This window comes from Acipenser ruthenus, chromosome 23 (genome assembly GCF_902713425.1).
Source record: "Acipenser ruthenus chromosome 23, fAciRut3.2 maternal haplotype, whole genome shotgun sequence".
NCBI classification, from domain to species: Eukaryota; Metazoa; Chordata; class Actinopteri; order Acipenseriformes; family Acipenseridae; genus Acipenser; species Acipenser ruthenus.
The window spans coordinates 21,163,224-21,183,509 of record NC_081211.1 but is presented as its reverse complement, the minus strand read 5'-3'; the positions used below and the strand labels follow the sequence as shown (position 1 = coordinate 21,183,509).

The 20,286-nt window shown below is 37.5% G+C and overlaps 1 protein-coding gene across 2 annotated transcripts in view; it reads left to right on the top strand.

Moving 5' to 3' along the window:
• Positions 1–20,286, top strand: part of LOC131699631 (testican-1-like) — a 164,787-nt gene continuing 144,501 nt past the window's right edge. For both annotated transcript variants that reach the window (XM_058996804.1, XM_058996803.1), the window contains exons 1-2: positions 1–264; positions 590–766. In XM_058996804.1, the coding sequence (XP_058852787.1) occupies positions 590–766 (177 nt within the window). In that variant the 5' untranslated portion in view covers positions 1–264. The remainder of the gene's footprint in view (positions 265–589; positions 767–20,286) is intronic.

Below are 20,286 nucleotides of genomic sequence, written 5' to 3'. Positions count from 1 at the left end.
AATTTTGTGTCAGTTTCATATCGGAGTTGGGAGGTGGCGCAATACTTCCTTGCGTTTTATTAATATATATATATATATACATATATATATATATATATATATTTTTTTAAAATAAACACGCACCGATATATACCGTCTTTCAGAGAATTTGTGGGATTTTAGCTTTGAAGAAACCAGAGCTAAACCATCGTCATCAAAGAACCTACAGTGGAAGACCAAATCTAACCTGATCTGTAAGAGAAACGAAGCATCGAAAGAGAGAAGGTTATTTATTTATTTATTTTTGCATTTTAGTTGTTGCTGCATTTTTAGTTTGACTGTTTTGTTCAATGGGCTGCTAATGTTATGTGTAGTGTTTGTAAGAATGGGAATGTCATCTCAAACGACAAAAGTGCATTGTAATGTACCGCTTTTTTCCCTGGTAGCTTTCACTCCTAATCGTTGCATCTGTTTTCTTGACGTAGAACTTCAACAAAACAGTACCTGTAATATAAAACGTAGGCTGAGTTTTTATTTATTCATTTTTTCTTGTGTTATTTTTTTCTTGCTTGCGTGTCTTGTTTTTATTCTCTTGTCGTCCTGTTTTCAGATGCTGTTACACTTTTTGCTGGGGTTCGTTGCTTTGCTTCTCCTGCAAGTTGAAGGCAGGCGTCCAGAAATGATCACCGTTAACAATAACAACAATGGAAATTCCTTGGACAATGACAAATGGTTGAGCACCGTCTCCCAATATGACAAGGACAGATACTGGAACAAATTCCGTGATGTGAGTGACTGGTTTACATTTTTTAAAAATTAGATTACTGTACATGCATTTTGTCAGAGACTAGAGCCAAGGCGGCTACTGTAATGATGAAGGATATGCATCTCAAGGCACTGCGATGTACCGGCGCTAATTTAAAAAGACAGCGTCCTTCTAAATCTAAATTAGTTGCTATCAGTTCCTAGCACGTTAGCGACCCCCAGAATTAGAGTGTTGCTCCCGGCACTGGCAGTAACTATAACGGAATGTTTTTTCTAGAACTGTCCACCTTTCCAACTTTGAAGGGTCGTCTTTTTTTTGCTTTTTGTTTTTATATTGTGATATAAATCCACAATAGACATAGTGGGATAGAAGTAAAAAAAGAGCCATTCACCCCCTTAATACTCGGGGGTGGTTTCAGATCTTAGGAGAGTCCATTTGGTGTTAACTTTCTTGTTTTGCTAGGCTGGGATTCTGTTCAAGGGCCTTTTTGAGACACACACACTTAGAACAGTTTGGAGCATAATGTTTGAAAGCCAGGTTTCACTGCACTGATCCATATCTGAACTGAAAGTAGAACTGATCAGGATGACTTACTGTGGCATTGTTATCATGTGCATGGCTGAGTTTTTTACTTGACAAAGCATAATCTTGCACTGTACTGGTTGATACATCTTTATTCCTCATCTACATAAAAAAAAAAATAATAATCCTTTGTATTTCCAATAGTGTGCTCATTATGACATCACATGACTACAAATCACAGCACCCGCATGTTAATAGAATAGGAAGAGCAGTGAATTATCCTCAGTAAAGCAATACAAGCCTTTACTCTTAGCTGAATGAAGGCTAAGAGTCAGAATCTGATGTTTCAGGCAGCTGCTTGCTGTGTTTTATTTGTATTGGATATTGACAAAGTTGTTTGTTATGGTTTCCCCTCTGGCAATATAAAGCTGTTCATTAATCAGTATCTCGACTGCTGACTTAAAAAACCTAATTCCTGGTTTGTTACTTATCTGCAGCAGATTAGTGTATTTTAGTGTGTACCAGCGAGACACGTGTTCTCGGTCCAGCCTCTTAGCTATAATGACTTCACACGTGAATTCAGGCATTTATCAGCCACATTGATATTTAACCAGCATTTTTATATTGACGTATGCATATGACCCCTTATAGCTATTTTAACAGCTGGAAAAATAGATTTGATTGTTAAAACTACCAGTTCAATAGGTGTTATCATTTAGTACTTAAAAAAAAAAAACAGCACACCAAAAAAACCCCAGCATTTTTTGTTATGTCTACGTTATTTCTTGAGCTATAACCAGGCTTGTAAGTTCACACTGCTGAAAGCAGTTGACTCACAGAGTACTGTAGTGCCAAACAGGTTTCAAACTCATTTTTAAGATTTGGCAAATCTTACTTTTTACATTGCTTTTACAGAATAATAATTTAAAAAAATGACACAGGTAAAATGTGTGCAGCACGGAATGCAGCTTGCTGAAGCCATCCATCTGCTCAAGCAGGGATATATTACATCTTCAATAATTTGACGCAAAGCAATGTGTGATGTGAGCACGGTCTCACTCAGTTTATTAATGTAGGCTTTTACGGAAAGTGCTGTATTTAAACCAATCTCTACCACACTGTGTCCCTGAGTTAATAAATTAAACATAAAGAACGACAAATACTCATCAATAATTCATACAATGCATACCCCATGTGAGTGAGAGGTATAAAGAAGGCCCTGAGGGTGAAAAAGGGCTTGAATGACATCTCTAGTAACAATAGCATTGTGATCCAGGGTCAACTGATGATTCATAAAATATGTTATCACTTCAAACAGATATCAAAAAGGGACAAATAGAACAGTAGGATTCCTCTGTTTGTGGGTGAGAGCCTTTGGTTTACAACCGTAAAGATTTATGCAATCAAGTCTATTGCAAATGGCCAAGAGAAATCTCCATAGCATGCCTGAGAACACTTCAGCAGCAACTCCATATAAGAAAGCCAGGATATAATTCAGCACCTTTGCTCTTTGAAGCTAAATATATAGAAATGCTAAAAAACAACTTAGTACAGATATATACCACGGTTCTTTTAGCATTGCTGCATATTGTACCATTGTGTGTTTTACAGTTATGGATGAGACCCATAGTACCCACTCTGCAAGTCTTTCTTTGATCAGGTAATGACACAGTAAAGGTAATATGAATAAAGTTATATGAATAATGATACTAATGAGATAAATGTTCTATGCTAACTCTGAGTTACAGTGGAGACTCATATATTTAGCACCTCGAGAACCAGTTTGATTGTGTTACTGAAATCAGGTGGTTTATAGGAGCCAGTTAGAAAGCTTTTGTACAATACATGGGAAACAATTATCACAGCATGAAATGCTTTCGAGAATATTACACAGCACACCCACACCATGCTGAGCTTACCTTTGGGCTCCATAGTGACTGAGCAGTTATTCAAACAGACACTTGTCAACTAAGAAACTGTGATAAAAGCCAAGGCCTCTCAAGCAGCCATCTATCAGATGGAAAGAAATGACTTTCTGTCTGCCTTGACCTGTGTTGGAATTAAACTGATAGCTGAAGAGCTGAAATAGACCACTGCAAGAGACTGAGGGGATATTAGCAACCATGTAATGCATTGACCAAGTTAGTCCAGTGTTCTATGACACTATTCAAAAGCTTTGTCCTGAAACATGGTGTAGACAGCATGTGTTTTATATTCAGGGCTTACACATGTTTACAGTTTTTGCTGCGGAGTGCCTATCTGGAATTTTGACTAAATAATGCTATACAACAGAAAAAAAACATGGCCATGTGTATATTTAAAGTATGTGCATGACAAAGCTGCAATTTTACCTCTACCCTTAAGCCACGCTACTCTCCACAGTTCTACCACTCTTGCTCTATGTGAACGCAGTTAGAATCCTGACAGCATATGACAACGTTAGTCTCTAGACATGCAACACTTAGAATGTTTATCTGCACAAGAAAAAAATATGTCATACTTCCTTAAACACTCAGAAATTATGTTAAGTGGCCCAAATACTGCTCCATTGGAGAAAAAATAAATAAATAAAATGAACAGAAGGCTGCTGGCCTGTAGAATAAGCCATAGTAAGTCCCCTGAGACTGTGTCATGCTCATTAAAAACCTGAGACTGAAATAGAAAATCTACAGTTATTCATTTTCAAATGTAGAGCTCATAGGAATTTGAGCCAAACAATAAATACATAAATAAAAAGGAACAGATTTTCACAAACATGGGGGCACACTGTGGGATTGTGAAGGAAGCTCATCATGCTCATTCACACACCATTATATCACTAATTAACTGTCGCTGCTTGATTATGGCAAAAATAGAAATAGTGATTAAGAAAAAAATCCTTATACAAGTAAAAGTTCCATGACACCATAAGAGATCAAGGCACAAAAGTTTGAGGTATTTGAACAGAATTGTCATTGATATGCATTAAATGAGGTTCAGCTACATATTGCATCACCTGGTATTTTAGGATTGAAACATAATTTTTTAAAAACAGATTTACAGATCTTTTATTTAACATCAAAGAAACTACAAAATGATATTGCAAAAGTCTACCGGAAGCCATAACAGTAGTACAGTATTTCATGGTTAGATTTCAAAATGTCACATTTTTCAAGTTTATGGAAAACTACAAAGCGGTATGTAATTCAATATGTTAACGTAACATTATTCAGCAGGTTTCATTCGAAGCATAATTAGTTAATTCTATAGGGTGATGTAAAACTTTTAGCCACAGCTGTACATTCGTTGCTGTAATGTTTGAGACAGTCATGTAACATACTGTGCCGTCATTTCCATAGAAATAAGATGATGTAGGCAAGGTGTTGCTAGGTAAGACAAGCTCTCCAGAGGGAAGTTCAAGGTGTAGTGTTTATGGCCGCTGTCTAATGTTACCATTGCTGTCTTCTTTAACCTTTTCTCTACCAAACTAAACAAATCACTGACTTCCCTGCTGTGCCTTCGTAACAATACCTATTATCTCAACAGATTTCTGACAGAATCCCAGAAACAGTTCGACACCGTTGTTTCGTCAATTTCACATACAGTACTTTACAATGCCAATCAGTTATGCACACTCTCTGTGTATAAATAAGCTGCGAGTTGTACAGGGGCGGAGCGACACTTGTGATGCTCAGTGTAAGACAAACTCAATGTAAAATGTATTGCATAGTAAGCTGCTTTACCACTGCAATCTTTACAGCTTCTCTTCCTGTGTTATTTACAGCTGACATGGTCCCTTGTTTAATTGTGCTAATATAACTGGTTTGCATATACTTGAACGACTTTGTTACTGTGCTTCTCGTATCTATAATCACTTTCTAATGTCATTTTAGCTAGCAAATATCACCATCTGGTGGGCAAATATTATAATTGTGCAAGTTTTGATATTTCTCTTGAATCAAAATCAAAATTTCTATAAATATAATACATATCTACTACTACTACTACTACTACTACTACTTATTATTATTATTATTATTATTATTATTATTATTATTATTATTATTATTATTATTATTCCAAGCCAGAATGGATGGGAAGCCTATTGTTATTGTTAGGATTTTTCTTCTTCTTCTTCTTCTTCTTCTTCTTCTTCTTCTTCTTCTTCTTCTTCTTCTTCTTCTTCTTCTTCTTCTCATGTAGATTACAGTTCAGATGCAAAAAAATGCACTCCTGCATTAACCAAGATGGCGGGCTGACGCATTTTTTGGAAAAACCTTTCAGAAAGTTGCTGCGATAAAGTTTACTATCAAAATGGATGCCACAAATTTTACCAAAACGCGCACCTAACAGCAAACTGCATTTATTTGAAAGCTGTTTTACTAACAAACTCCAAACTTGTTAGGCATCATCCCGCTGACAATAGAATTCAAATATGGCAAAATGGTGTTGTTTAGTTAAACAAGATGGCTGCCGGACCTACATTTTCAAATAAAATTTAAAACGGCTTCAGTTTAAAAACGGTTTACTTGATTAACTCCAATCCTAAAAACCATCATGCCTGTGTCAGTATAACTGACTTTTTCAAAAATGGTTTGTGCGTGAACCAAGATGGCCGCCCAATGCGTTTTTTTGGAAAAAAACTTTCAAAATCTTCTTCTGGAGAACTGGTGAAGTTACTGATTTCAAACTTGTCAAATATCAAGAACTAAACCTGCTTCTGCCAGTAATTGCTTAAGTGTTTGGTACTGGTACTGGTACTGGTACTGGTACTGGCAGCAGTGTGGAGTAGTGGTTAGGGCTCTGGACTCTTGACCGGAGGGTTGTGGGTTCAATCCCCAGTGGGAGACACTGCTGTTGTACCCTTGAGCAAGGTACTTTACCTAGATTGCTCCACTAAAAACCCAACTGTATAAATGGGTAATTGTATGTAAATTAATGTGATATCTGTATAATGTAAAATACTGTATAATGTGATATCTTGTAACAATTGTAAGTCGCCCTGGATAAGGGCGTCTGCTAAGAAATAAATAATAATAATAATAATAATAATAATACTGGTACTGGGGCTTGGGAGCTGTAAAACTGCCTGGAAACTAGACATATATTTTTATACATGCCATCTGCCAGTCTATAAAGTCAAACAGAGCTTGTAATTCAAATATAGTAAGTGCAATAATGAAATGTGATTCGGTGAAGGGTAATACTGAGTGACTTCAGAAGGTCAGCAATGTGAAAACAGGAAGACGTTGTCTAAAGGGACCTCTTCAGATTCAGATCATTAGTTCAGCCGGGATGTTGTTTTGTTTTTGTTTCGGTATATAATACGTGACCAGGTTTTGATATACCATTTATATTTGCTTGTAGGCCTGCACTAATGCTTTGTGTCTGTTTGAAACAATTACTGAGCAATCCTTCACATAGTGTCTTCTGTGGGCTATGTCAGAAACAAATAGAGAGCCTTTGGTTTGCCATTTTATTCAATTCAATTACGGCATAGTTACAGTATTGGCTGTATTTTGATTGTCTTTTGGAAACTTGAGAAACTGTTTATTAAGAACTATTCTGAGACTAACCTAACTCATGCCCTTAGAACATAATATTGAAATTAATTGATAAGAATTGATTTTAAGCCATGGAATGAGTTCAAAGGTTCTTTCTTTCTTTCTTTCTTTCTTTCTTTCTTTCTTTCTTTCTTTCGTTCAAGAGAAGTAAGAGAATATTTAAATCAATTTTCTTACCTTGAGCACCAGCACATTTATAACTGCCCCCCCCCTCCCTCGCCCCAGGATCTTTTGCAACACTATAAATGTTGTGTCCAACATAGCCAACCTCTTCCTGTACTGCTGAGTCAGCATCACTCTAAGTCAGGTAATTGAAACTGGACTATATGACCTACAGAACAGAACTTAATTTTATACCACGAAGGAGCAGTTGTATTTGAAAAACCTAACAAGAAAAAGCAAGACAAGAACCAAACAATCTCCAGCGCAACAGGAAGGTGGTGGTAGCAGTGATGATATTGCTAATCTTGAAAATTGGCAAGAAAGTGATTTTTTTTAAGCCTTGGTTGTATTTTCTTTAATGTCTCGTCTGTTAGTGCTAAAGGGTAAAATGACCTCACTTATTGAAGACTGACCCTTTTAAACCTCACTGAATGATGTCATCCTTTGTCATTAGCCAGGACAAACAGGTAATTCTAGCAAGTGCAGACTTGACCAGTGATCAAAAGGGGAGGCAGAGAGGAGATAAAGGCAGCTCATTCTCTGCCACGTCTAACCTCGATTACAGGAGAATACTGACAGATACTGGCAGCGTGGAGGTCTGTGGCGGCTTTAGTGCATCCTCCCCATACACATGGCTATCACGTGAAGAGGAAATCTTCCTAGCAGACACATACATCTCAGCTGTGTGTATAACACAGCCACAGTGTCGTTTTTCAAGGAAAAGAAGCATGTGCATTTGGCTTTTTGGAATGTTTACAACCACAAGCGTTCCTACGTCCTATAAATAGGGGTACTTTAGTTTAATCCTTCCGCTCTCTTCTTCTTCCTGAAGAAATACCTCCCTAGTATGTTGTGGAGTAAGAAAATACATTTCAGATGATTAAACAGGATTTATGTGGTTGTGTGTCATTGGAAATGTGGTTTTCCTGCCTCTGTTAGCAGGACCAAAAGCAATGGGACGAGCCTGAAAGAAGTCAGTAGGTTAAGAAGGGATCTTAAACAAGAAGGCAAATTGCTTGTGTTTTTAAAAAGCTACATTGACACTTAAAAAAAAAAAAAAATCAATAAAATGTAATTTTCACGCGGCTGACAGGTTCTGCATTCTGATAGCTCTGCGTGCTAAACCTTGAAGCAGCCTATATTTATCCTTCAGTTTCTAGATTCAGCACCCATTGTGCTTGATGCATGCTAATGGCTTGCTTCCTGTACTGCTTGAAGCAAAGCAGAAGAGATGAACCTGGGTCACTGAATCAAGGTGGATCAAGTGTGTTCATAAAGTATTCAAAAACTATATGACTGGGAAAGCCTGGGGATGTTTTCTCTTTCAGATAGACATCGGTTATTGGTTTGTGATTTGACTTGATCTTGACAGACTCCTATGGAAAATGATTTGTATTGAAATAGATGGTAAACTGCAGCATTTTTTAACGATAAAATATTCATGTCCATCACCCTATCTGTGATTGACTTACAGTGCATATATAACAAACCAAATGTTGCCTTGTCTATTGCTTGTGTGAATCTTCCTTTCAGTTTGGACAAGATTTCAGTGGGGAAGTCTCACTAGGCTGACTTTCCAGATGGTCCTTCTCTGTCACAAACAGGCTGTCTTCACTAATTCATCACTGCTGCTCCCTTCAGAGACACAGCAGTGCATCCTATTGCTCCAGTGCACTCCATACTCTTACACAGTGTGAGAGATGACAGACCACAAACTCACCATGCTCATCCATATTGCCCAACAAGTGGAACCTGTAGGGTAGTGCTTTGAGCTGAATTGAGCTGAATCCAGGCTGACAATATGTTTTGTATGGAGCGTCATAGCATTGTATGGCTTTAAAATATATTCCACAGAATTCGGAGATATATTACTTATTTATTTATTCATTTTTTTACAATGGAATATGATAGAACATTTATTTCTAGACTATGAGGGCTCTTAAAAGGTGCAACTTCCTTTGCAAACTATGGCAATTATTTAGAAAGCTGCTAGAAAACATATTACATGTTAGATGTATTAACAATAAAGTGTTGAATGCTCTGCTAAGCTATGCATATGTGGGTGCCTGGGGTGAGTGTGTACACTATCGTCGTCTTGTTAAATTGTCTACTTGTTATGACTTTATTGTCTTAGAGTAAACACACCCCATGCTGTCGAGGGAAATTAGTGGTCTGATTAAATATACTATATTACTATAGTGCTGTAGTGAATATAACAAAAAGACTCATTGAGATGCAGCTGATCTTAATTTTTTTCTGAGCTTGACTATAATGAGCAGTGATTTTCAGGCTGTTTAGTTGACAGCAGCTAAACAATCACACTAATACCTCTCATTTCCCCCCTTGTTCTAAAAGTTATCTCTTATCTTTTGACTTTCTAAAAGGATGCCAGCTGAAATCACGTTTCTTTTGTTGCTGAAACAGCTTCTCTGTGCCTAGCTCTGATTTGGACTATGGATTTACTTTCCCAGATAAAATTGAACTCAGTATTAGTTAAGTCCTGGGATGTAGAGGGATTTGACCTAACAGTCAATGCTCTTTAAAGAAAACTAAAGAAACACAAAGTTTTTTTCAATGTCTTGCCATTTCTTTAGTTTATAATTGTACTCAGAGGTCAGTTGTGACCTTGGGAGGATGAACCTTGTTTATTCTGCTTAAAATACTGATTTTAATCATAGGTGCGACCCACAATCAACCCAACTTTGAAAACTTCTTCTAACCCACAAAACTTTGGCTAAAGGTGTCATCACGGGACACCGGCTGGCGCGCCTTCAAGAAAGGGGGGCTAACTCTGTTCATTGGTGAAAACAGGAGATTGCCATTACCTGTGGGATGTAACCTGCCCTGTATATTAATGTCTGTAACTTGTATTTCGTTGCTCGGAGTTGCTTGGAATCTTTCCACCTTTCCGAGACCTGTAGGATTGATTGCGTTCTGTACTGTCTTTGGATTTGCTTTGTTCCTGAATTAAACTCTTATTATTTTTAAGAAGTAAGCAAACCTTACAATATGTAAAAGGTTCCGAACTGCAAACATTTTATAACATATCAGAATAATTATTAATTAAAAAGCGCTTCAGCCAGCTTTACTGTTTGGACACTTTGATGAGAATCACTGGTGAGTAGAAAAGGTACAGTGATGTCCGGACTCTGGTTAATTAACTCTATATATCTTGGGATCCTGGAGAATTGCTGTCATGCAGTTTTCAGTGAGCTAAGAATGTCTGCAGCGCTATTTACTGTTGTCATTGGGAAACTCGTAAATGTGCCACTGGTCACACAACATTATGTCCCTAGAGATTCTCAACCATTCATCGCAGGAAAGATTTGCCATCTCGGAGCGGAGTTACTAATGCTCAGTAATCCAGTAATCAGACAACAGCGCTTTGCAGCAAGTAATGGAGATACTGGTACCAAGAACCAGATAAGAGTTATCCAAGCTCAATGTTGTTGCTTTTCTGAACAGTGGGTTCCTGAATAGAGGGATACACACAAACTGTGAGATATTGTTTGAATGAAAAATGTAATTTTGGTCCAAAACGAAGATAAGGGATGTATTATTCACATGTTTTTGGAAAAAGTTTTCATTTTTTAACGCTATAAGATGTTTCTGACTCCTCCACAGCTGCACATTACCAGTGAAATCAGAAAACAACAATTTAAAGTACAGGTCCTTACAATGGTTACCAGTGGGTTACCAAATTGATTTTAAACTTGCCGTAATAATTTATAAGGTCCTTTGTGGACTGGAGTCATCCTATCTCCAAGTTTGTATTACTCTATTCTGGTTGAAATTAGGCAGATTGAACCATTTGATTCTTAAGTCTAAATTGAAAACATGTTTTCAATTGAAATGTGCTTTTATATAACTAGTTGTAACTATTGTACATATGAGCTCTCTTGTTTTGTTTTTAATTTTGTACAGTGCTCTGGGATGTCATGGCATGATGGGTGCTATATAAAGATATATTTGTATTGTGTTATGTTGCTGGTTTTCCTCGAGGGGCTCGTCAAATTGAGAAAAAAGCTGAAAACTGTTAGAAAAAAACTTAATAGTTGTCAATGCAATGAAACTAGTGGGTGGGCATATTTCGAAAGTTTCTTTCTTTCTGCACCATTTTCATTCACAGCGACACATTCCCAAAGTTCTTCTAGTAATAGGAACCTATGGAGCCGTCACATCCCAGCTTGAACAGAGGCTCGCTCCTCCTTTTCTTAGGGATCGAGTTAAGAGAGCCTGTGGTATTTAATCAGGATTAATTAGGACAGAAAGCCTTCTGCAAACATATGGATAATTAGCTGACATTTATCTGCCTTCTTACAGAGTTGTTGTTTTGTTATGCAAATAAGGCACAGAGGATTCATGGATGGTCGTCTAGGTACAATTCAAGCAGCATGCTTTATGGGGTTGGTCTTTCAGTTTGCTGGGCTTTTGTTCTGCGTGTCATTAAAAACAAAATGTGACATTTAAATTAAAGACATCAAAACCATTGTTATTATATTTAAAAAGGAATAATTGTAAGGGAATTGGATAGCTTGCAAGTATCTTAGCCTTCGTTGGATAGTTATCCAACTCACAAACCCCTACACATTTTCACTATTAGCCCTGGGCACATTTGCAGGCAGTTTCTAAAAGAGAGACCAAGGATTGGATGTTCAGCCCCTAAGAACGAGGTCCCTGCCAGGCACGCTTCAGGCATGTTAGCTGGGTAATATGGGAAAGCATTGCTTGTGATTTTCTTCTCAGTGGATTATGAGACTGTTCAGAGCACCAAACCTTCTCATATGTGCTCATGGATGTTTTTTTTTTTTTTTAGCTGTTCTATAACACTTTAAAGTAAGAGTAGATTTCAGCTTGGCTGATTTCCCACAGTCTTTTGCCATGGCAGTGGGGGCAAACACATGCTTGAATTTGCTCACCCGCCAATAAGTGGAAACACATGCCTTGGGTTCTTGCTGGTGGTTCACAGGGACTAATTAGTTCCTAGTTGCTATATTTTTTATGTTATGTGGCAGGAGCACCCACAAGCCAACTTGCCATGGGCCTACCTTTACACCGGGGCCTCGTTTCTTTTTAAAGGAATTTTGTTGTTTTTTTCCAATGCGTTTCCAGACTGCTTGCAATTAAACTTGCATTATTGTAGCAGGCTGCTGATATGACCCAAGGCTGTGTGTGTAACCTGTGCAGCTGCAGAAGATGACCATAATCTCCACACTCCTCAGAGAGAGGCAGCTATGTTAATTGGTTGCTAACGGCTTTTTTCATCTTACTTAACTGCTGATGCTGGAAAAAATGAAAAAAATCGTTTCTGATGTAGGAGTTACAACTACTGATACAACCTTAATCCTAACTCCATACTTTCAATATGCAGGAGGAGGGTGTGTGGGGGATATGGAATCTTGAAGGAATAGCCACTGCAGCAGGTCCAACTGTTACTTTTTTATCAACCTTACGACCTGTTAAGTACGCAATATTTTGCAGTTTCCCATGCTTATTCAACACATTGACTGTGCTTTATTATGCCAAGCCTTTTTTTTTTTTTTACAATGCTACCGTGCTTTCACTATGATTCACAACATTTTCTAAGCTTTTGCCAGGGTGTATCACCAGTAAAGTTTCTAAAGGAATGTCCTTTCTTGGGGAGCATTCGAATTTAAAGCCCCTTGAGTTCAGACTGAGTCTGTTAAAGGCTAACAGAGTATCTGCTGCTGTAACTTAGACAACCAATCCTTTAGCTCATGAGGTACATTTTGTTGACCTGGTTTCATTCAACTCCTTACAATATATTAAAGCTTACCTCGGTGCATCACAGCTGTATGCAATTGGCTGTTTTTTTTAAAGCAATAATTGTGTGAGTGTGTTTGTATGCATGGGTAAGGGCGCCTGATAATAATAATAATAATAATAATAATAATAATAATAATAATAATAATAATAATAATAATAATGAGGAGTGAGTTTGAGTTTCACACTAATGCAAAGTTGCCCCAAAAATAAAGAAAAAAAAGTCAAAATCTGAGTCTACTGACAGGTGTATGTGGCATGTGCTACAATACTGGCATTCATGTTTGACTATGAAGTGATTGCATTGATGTGCTTTATAGCAGAACAAAAAAAAATATTTTAAAAAGTACCTTATTTGGTAAAATGCTCCAAAATGCTTCGCCTTGTAAGGTGCAGCATACAAGGAATATATATTAAAATTCCACACTAGGTTGAAGTCACAACGCTCCAGTCCAGTCCAGAGGCAGTAATGCTAAGTTGCTGCTGTTTGTATTTTCATCACATCGCGGTGTCTACAAGCTGTCACGGCCGAGGGTAAACCGATCCCTGAGGATCCAGCCACCTTCCACTGATAAAGGCTGGGGCTCGTTTGACTCTGACTATCTCACTGTAGATGTGAGATGAACCCCAACAAACTGCCATTAGCGCGGCCCATGATGTGGAAGTGATTACTATCAGGGATTATGGCTCAGGAGAGGGCTTGAACTAAAAATACTGTCCTCAGATTGAAGGGCTGTTCAATTTTCACATCAAATTACTTTGTGGTTTTTACTCAACAGGAAGAGTTGAGATTGTATTATTATTATTATTATTATTATTATTATTATTATTATTATTATTATTATTATTATTATTATTATTATTATCTGTAGTAAACGTTCTGCATACACTACAGGATTTTACAGTGTTGTTATTCACAGTTGTTGTGTGACTGTAGTAAGATATTAAGACCATGCATGCTACCTGTACTTAAAAAGCGCAGGTCTTCACTAACATTGCATCAACACAGCTGTACAAACCAGCCAGCATAATCAGCAGATCAGTATGATGTCCACATATACAATTATTTAGATTTTTGAGAAGGAAGAAAACATTGATATCAATTTCAAGACAATTTACAATCTTATTGGGTCAATTGGGTCAACGAACTAAAAGGAGCGTACTAACTGGGGTGTGAATTAAATAACTAGGACTAATACAAGATTTGTTTATCCTCTAACGCCGCTTCATTAATTGTGGTGGTGATTTATGAAAATTAGATTATACACGTGAATTTGGTTTAAGAAAATGAGAAAATATTCTTATGCAATTCAGCTTTAGTGTTTAGTGCGTAAATACATTTTGTACATAATTTTCTGAAGTTCAAAAATGTAAAATTTACAAACAATAATTAAGATGTTAGGTTTCGATCTTGTAATGAAAAATAACACTCTAAATATCATTAGCTGGAACCAATCACTTCGATTTTGAGCCGACCCTCTTCAGTTCCTGTTTGGTAGCGCACTACAATAAAGAGCTTAACCCTGAGCTCCGTACTGAAGCTGGGGAGCAGCTTGTCCACAACTTTGTTCCCCATCTTTTTACGTTGCAATTGGTTCTAAGTTAGTAAACAGCTGTGGATGATCCCGAGATAGTACCGTATTAGCGAGTCCGCAATTTAGTACGCAGATCCATACTAAATCTGCAAGTTCATTGCAATTGAGCCATGAGGGTCAGCTGGGTGTATATTATTATTATTATTATTATTATTATTATTATTATTATTATTATTATTATTATTAATAATAATAATAATAATAATAATAATAAGGTTAAACCTCGTGCTTGCTCCCTCCCCGACGAGATGTTGCTCAGTGTTACATGGTTAATAACATTTCAAATGCGAATCATAAATGATGAACACTTCTAATAAATAGCAATGTATTAGTTGCCTTGGCTGGTCCCGTCTCTGATCCCCAGAGAGGAATAATACCAGTCATTATCACACTCTGTTTCTCCACTTACATTGATTGTCAGGCATTGAGCTTTACCATATTGATTATTCTGAAGGAAATATATTTTAAACTCATGGCTGATTGTTTTGCTTATTTCGAAAATGGAGGCCAGTTGAAAATAGTGAGATACTGTAGTATATGTTGGCAATTTGCTGTATTTTATATATATATATATATATATATATATATATATATATATATATATATATATAATATTATATAATTTTGTATGTAGCTCATTCATAACTATATAAAAACAAACTCAATAGTGCTTAATTTAGAAATACTAGAGAGATTTATAAACATTTGACATTTCATTTTAGTTTCTTTTAGTGTGTAGCTCCTTACCAAAATAAAGGGTTGTGTGGTCCAGTGGTTAAAGAAATGGGATTGTAACCAGGAGGTCCCCGGTTCAAATCCCACCTCAGCCACTGACTCACTGTGTGACCCTGAGCAAGTCACTTAACGTCTTTCAGGTGAGACGTAGTTGTAAGTGACTCTGCAGCTGATGCATAGTTCACACACCCTAGCCTCTGTAAGTCGCCTTGGATAAAGGCAGTACCCATAGTGCCGATGTCATGAGTTCCCTGCTGTAACAATAAAGACCATTCTTTAATCCTAATCTAGCTGCGCTTCCCTTCTACAGTATGTGGTAGAAATACATTAGAAATTGACTTAAGGAGGATTTTAATATGGAATACCTTAAGCGGTTGTAATCTGTATATCATTTTTACACAAATACAACTGCAATTATTTTGCCTGCTATAAAAACATGAATTTCTTCACCCAGTTTTCCGAACTGCAGGCAAATTGTTGTAATTCATTCCATGGCAAGGCAATAAATGGTGTAGATCTTTTCAGCGTAAATATCATCCCCAGTACTTGCAGAAACTCTCAAAGGGGTATATAGACTGTAAATCCAAGTGAATTATCTCCCTGCAGGAACTTTTTTTGCAAATGCAAGTGATATGTTCTATAAACTGTTGTAGAATGTGCAGTGTTAATACAGGGCAAATCTCATTCTGCCATCAAAGTGCAGTAATGCAATACATGATGTAGATATTCCAAGTGAAAGTCAATGGAATTGACTCCCTTGGCGATAGTAAACGATATTGCATTTTGGTTTGCTAGTGATTGTAGTGCTCTTCCGCTCTTGGAGATTCTTTCTACACAAACAGTGAACAGCGTGGCATTCAATCTCCAGATCCGTCTGTCTTTGGCTCTTTGAAACCCAGGCTCTGTTTTCCGACTGCAAATCAGGGGCTTATAAAACAGTTTTGTCTAGAATGCAAGACAAGCATGTGCTGTTTTACATGGGTAACACCACTTCGAACATTATTTTTATTCTGCACCTTGAATGTAAAGTTGTTGGCATTTTGATAACCAAAAGGTCTTGAATGGTCATGGAATGACACCCGTTGAAAAATGCTGGTACTATACTAGGAGTCATTAAGCACAAGGGTTGCTACCATGTTATGAACCATTGGTAGAATAGTACCACCATGTTCTTAACAGTATCATGGTATCAATATTGCCGAAGCTGCAAAGCAGTCGGTTGTTGTTGTCAGTTTATTCTATTAGAAGATGTGAAGAGTTTCCTTTTATTGTTGCAGATTTTATTTGGGGAGTGTTGAATAAACAGTCCCTATCTGCACCATCTATATTTCTTTGACCAGAAGGGTGGGACTGCTCAAAGATTGTCAGTGTTCTTCATTGATTAATGGCCTGTGCCTGGTTCTTCTCTGTTCTCATCCATCAAAATACCCTTTGTTCCTTTACACTCAGCCAGCTAGTGGGCAGTAGTTATCAATGATGAACTAGCCTAATGTGCTCTTTCCTAATGGTTCTCTTAAACCATCCTATGGCTAAAGCTCTTCCTAATCCACTACCGTAGTCTACCTCAGTCTTTGTTAGTGATCTTATTTAAAGATTTAAATACAATACAGCTCTTTCAGCACGTGCCTCTATTTCAAATGAGGCACTGTCTCTATGCTTGGACCATATACTTTAGCTCTGACCTGGTAGTTGCTTCATATGTAGACTATTTCACATGTTGTGCTTTTTCACTAATGTAGTGAGGCGTACAGATTCTACAGTCCTGTAGAATTTTTAAAAGAAATCAAATACAGCAGGAATACCCCAGAAGGTGATTGCCATTCCTTTCTCTTAAGAGGTTGTTGAATGTGTAAAATATGGCATAGCAGTGAATTTTTTTCCATTTCCACACACCTGATTTGAACAGAGAACAGGCAGCTGAGCTTGATCTCTGGGATGAGCGATAGCTTGTGTGACATGCCTTTTTAGGGGACTGTCACCAGGATTCATCACAGAAGAAAAGATTGGATCATATGAATTGAAAATGACTGTTATTTTAGACTCCCACTCAGCACAACTGGTGTTCTGAACACTTAGTTGTTTTTTTTTAACATAGTGAAGCTGTCATAACACAACGTTTTCTCAACCGAGAATTAAAAAAAAAAGAAAAACCATTTACATACTACTGAGACAGCATTTTTGAGGGTGGAGGGTGGGAGTTATGTCATTTTTTGGAAACTTGATCCAAGCATCGAATTAATTTAAACATTTTGTCCCCCCCCCCAAATTGTGTGTAAACTTTCCCTCGGAATGGCAAGTTCTGGAATTCACTTTCAAAATACTGGCAGGAAAGCAAGGGGGGGCACTGCTGCTGTACCCTTGAGCAAGGTACTTTCCCTAGATTGCTCCAGTGAAAACCCAACTGTATAAATGGGTAATTGTATCACATCGATATATGCGAATACTATTTAACTACCGGTATTCACACTGGGAGTTTTTTGTTGTCCTGTTTTCAGTTTTTTAAAAATTAAAAGCCTCCTGCATGTACCATTATCTTTCAAAAAAAGACATTGGTTAAAAAAAAAGATCCCATGCTGCTGTGATTAACAGCTATGGTAGACCTCAATTCCCTTGGCTGTATAATTACAATGCCACACATTACCTGATAAACCAACTAAAACATAAATCAATATAATTGGGTTACATTGTGGCTGACAATGCTGATTGTGGACACTCCACTCCCACTGCGTAGTAGGATTTCTTTTGGTAGTAAGTTAGCAATGCAGAATTGTATTTAATGGTTGGATAACTTATTCCCCTTTTGTGTGAAAAAGAGAGCTACAGTACTATTTAAAACAGCAGCTATTATCAACAGCTGTCAAACAAAGTCTTTATGAAATCTAACTCCTTTATGGAATAAAGGAGTGATGTTGTGGCAGAAAATCCCTGTAGTGTCTTCAATGAAGAAAGGGAAGAGGAAAGATCAAATGCCATGAACCTCCGGTCACTGATATAAGGGTGTGATAAAATTCCAAAATACAACATCATGACTTTACTTACCTGTTCTGTGGCAACATTGAATCACATTTCACATGTTTTCGATTGCAGGTTTATGGAATGTCAACATGAGTTTGTCATTTTTGTCATTTTTGTTGTTGTAGGGCGAGTTCAGGTATGAAGATTGATTTGATAGTGTCCTAGAACCAACAGGAAAATGATACAGACCATAAAGGAATATGGTATTGTTTTTATTGAACCCACAACTGAATTAAGAAAGCATCTCCTCTAACAGTGATGTTGTTATTCACCTGTGAGCTCCCAGAATCATATCTAACCTCCAAGTACATCTAGTGAACCAATATAACCATTAGTATGTCCCAAATGTAGTATTCAAAGCTGATGAATTTCTTATAGAGACTAAATGAAGAGAATTGCAGTGGGACAGGTTAGTGGTTACCAGATGTACTAGGAGATTACAACTTATTTTGCTAGCTCAATTGAGTTTTAAATAGTCACCCGGATGTGATGCCCAAAAATGGAAAATTATACAGAGTGAATTTAAACAACATAAAGAATACATTGGTTAAGGTAACTGATGTTTTGCATCAATGCCACGTCTCTTTTTCAGAAAACTCATGTCATAGGGATTAATTCCAGTGCTATGTTTGTAATTGCCTTCCATACTTTATTTATTTTTTTTAAATATAATTTAGAGTGACCAATAACTATTTCTTTTTCCCCAAATTTGAAATGTCCAATTATGATTTTTCTCCTCACCGCAGCGGGTCCCCACACAGCACAGATGTTCTGAGGGAGTGCAAGCGTCCTCAGATCTCACAAGCCCGAAGCCAGAATCGCTTTTTTACGCCGAGCAATCCCAGAGCAGAGATGGGCGGGTTACCGATCTCGGAGAACAGAGATTAGCCCTGCTTCTATCCACTCTGAATGTGCTTGGTGTCTGGCCAGTAGGGTTCGCTGTTGCACGATGAGGAGAAATGGTCCCTGCTGGTTTCCCATCCCTCCACCCCTGGGAGCGTCAGTACCAATGTGACGACCCCTTCAGAGTCGTCAGCGATCTCATCGTGACATTACATCGTCTCTCATTAAATTATAATATGTGATTCCTAACTCTGCAGTAAATCCACATAGGGTGAAAGTAGGATGGAAACTACTTCTTAATTTATCTTAATACTTTTGTAGGAAACAGTTTTCCAAATGGGAATATCCCTATATCTGTGGGGACATTTTAAAATTGGTATGAGACTAGCTTGAATCCTTAAAAGATTATATACATTTTTAATGTCTATTTAAGTGTAGCAAATGCCATCCGGTTGTTTCTTTAGGCTGTATTATTATTATTTGTTTATTTAGCAGACACCTTTATCCAAGGCAAATTACAGACACTAGGGTGTGTGAACTATGCATCAGCTGCAGAGTCACTTACATCTACATCTCACCCAAAAGACACAACACAAGGAGGTTAAGTGACTTGCTCAGGGTCACACAATGAGCCAGTGGCTGAGGTGAGATTTGAACCGGGGACCTCTTGGTTACAAGCCTTTTTCTTTAACCACTGGACCGCACAGAATGTAATGAGTTGTTTGGCATTTATATGAAGAGACACTGTTTTAATGACTGCCATTGAATCTGGATTCTGGAATTAGTTTTTAAATGGCAGGGCCTGCGCTCGGGCAGTAAAGTGTGGAGTAGTGGTTAGGGCTCTGGACTCTTGACCGGAGGGTTGTGGGTTCAATCCCCAGTGGGGGACACTGCTGTTGTACCCTTGAGCAAGGTACTTTACCTAGATTGCTCCAGTAAAAACCCAACTGTATAAATGGGTAATTGTATGTAGAATAATGTGATATCTGTATAATGTGATATCATGTAACAATTGTAAGTCGCCCTGGATAAGGGTGTCTGCTAAGAAATACATAATAATAATAATAACGTCGGCTCCTACAGAATGTCATTGAAAAACAAATGGGGAAAAAATTACTGGCAGTTTAACTGCTGGCGTTTGGCTTGAAATGAATCACATTATTCCATATAATGACATTACAGAGTGCCCTTTAAACCAGGGTTGAGCTCTGTTCCACATACAGGCTGGTATTATTGGTTATGCTTAGCCTGAGCTACTGTATTTGTGCTTGTTTTTAAATTGGCTGCAGCTAGAAAACCATTACTAACCATTACATGTTTCTGCTGCTGGTTCTCTTTGAGT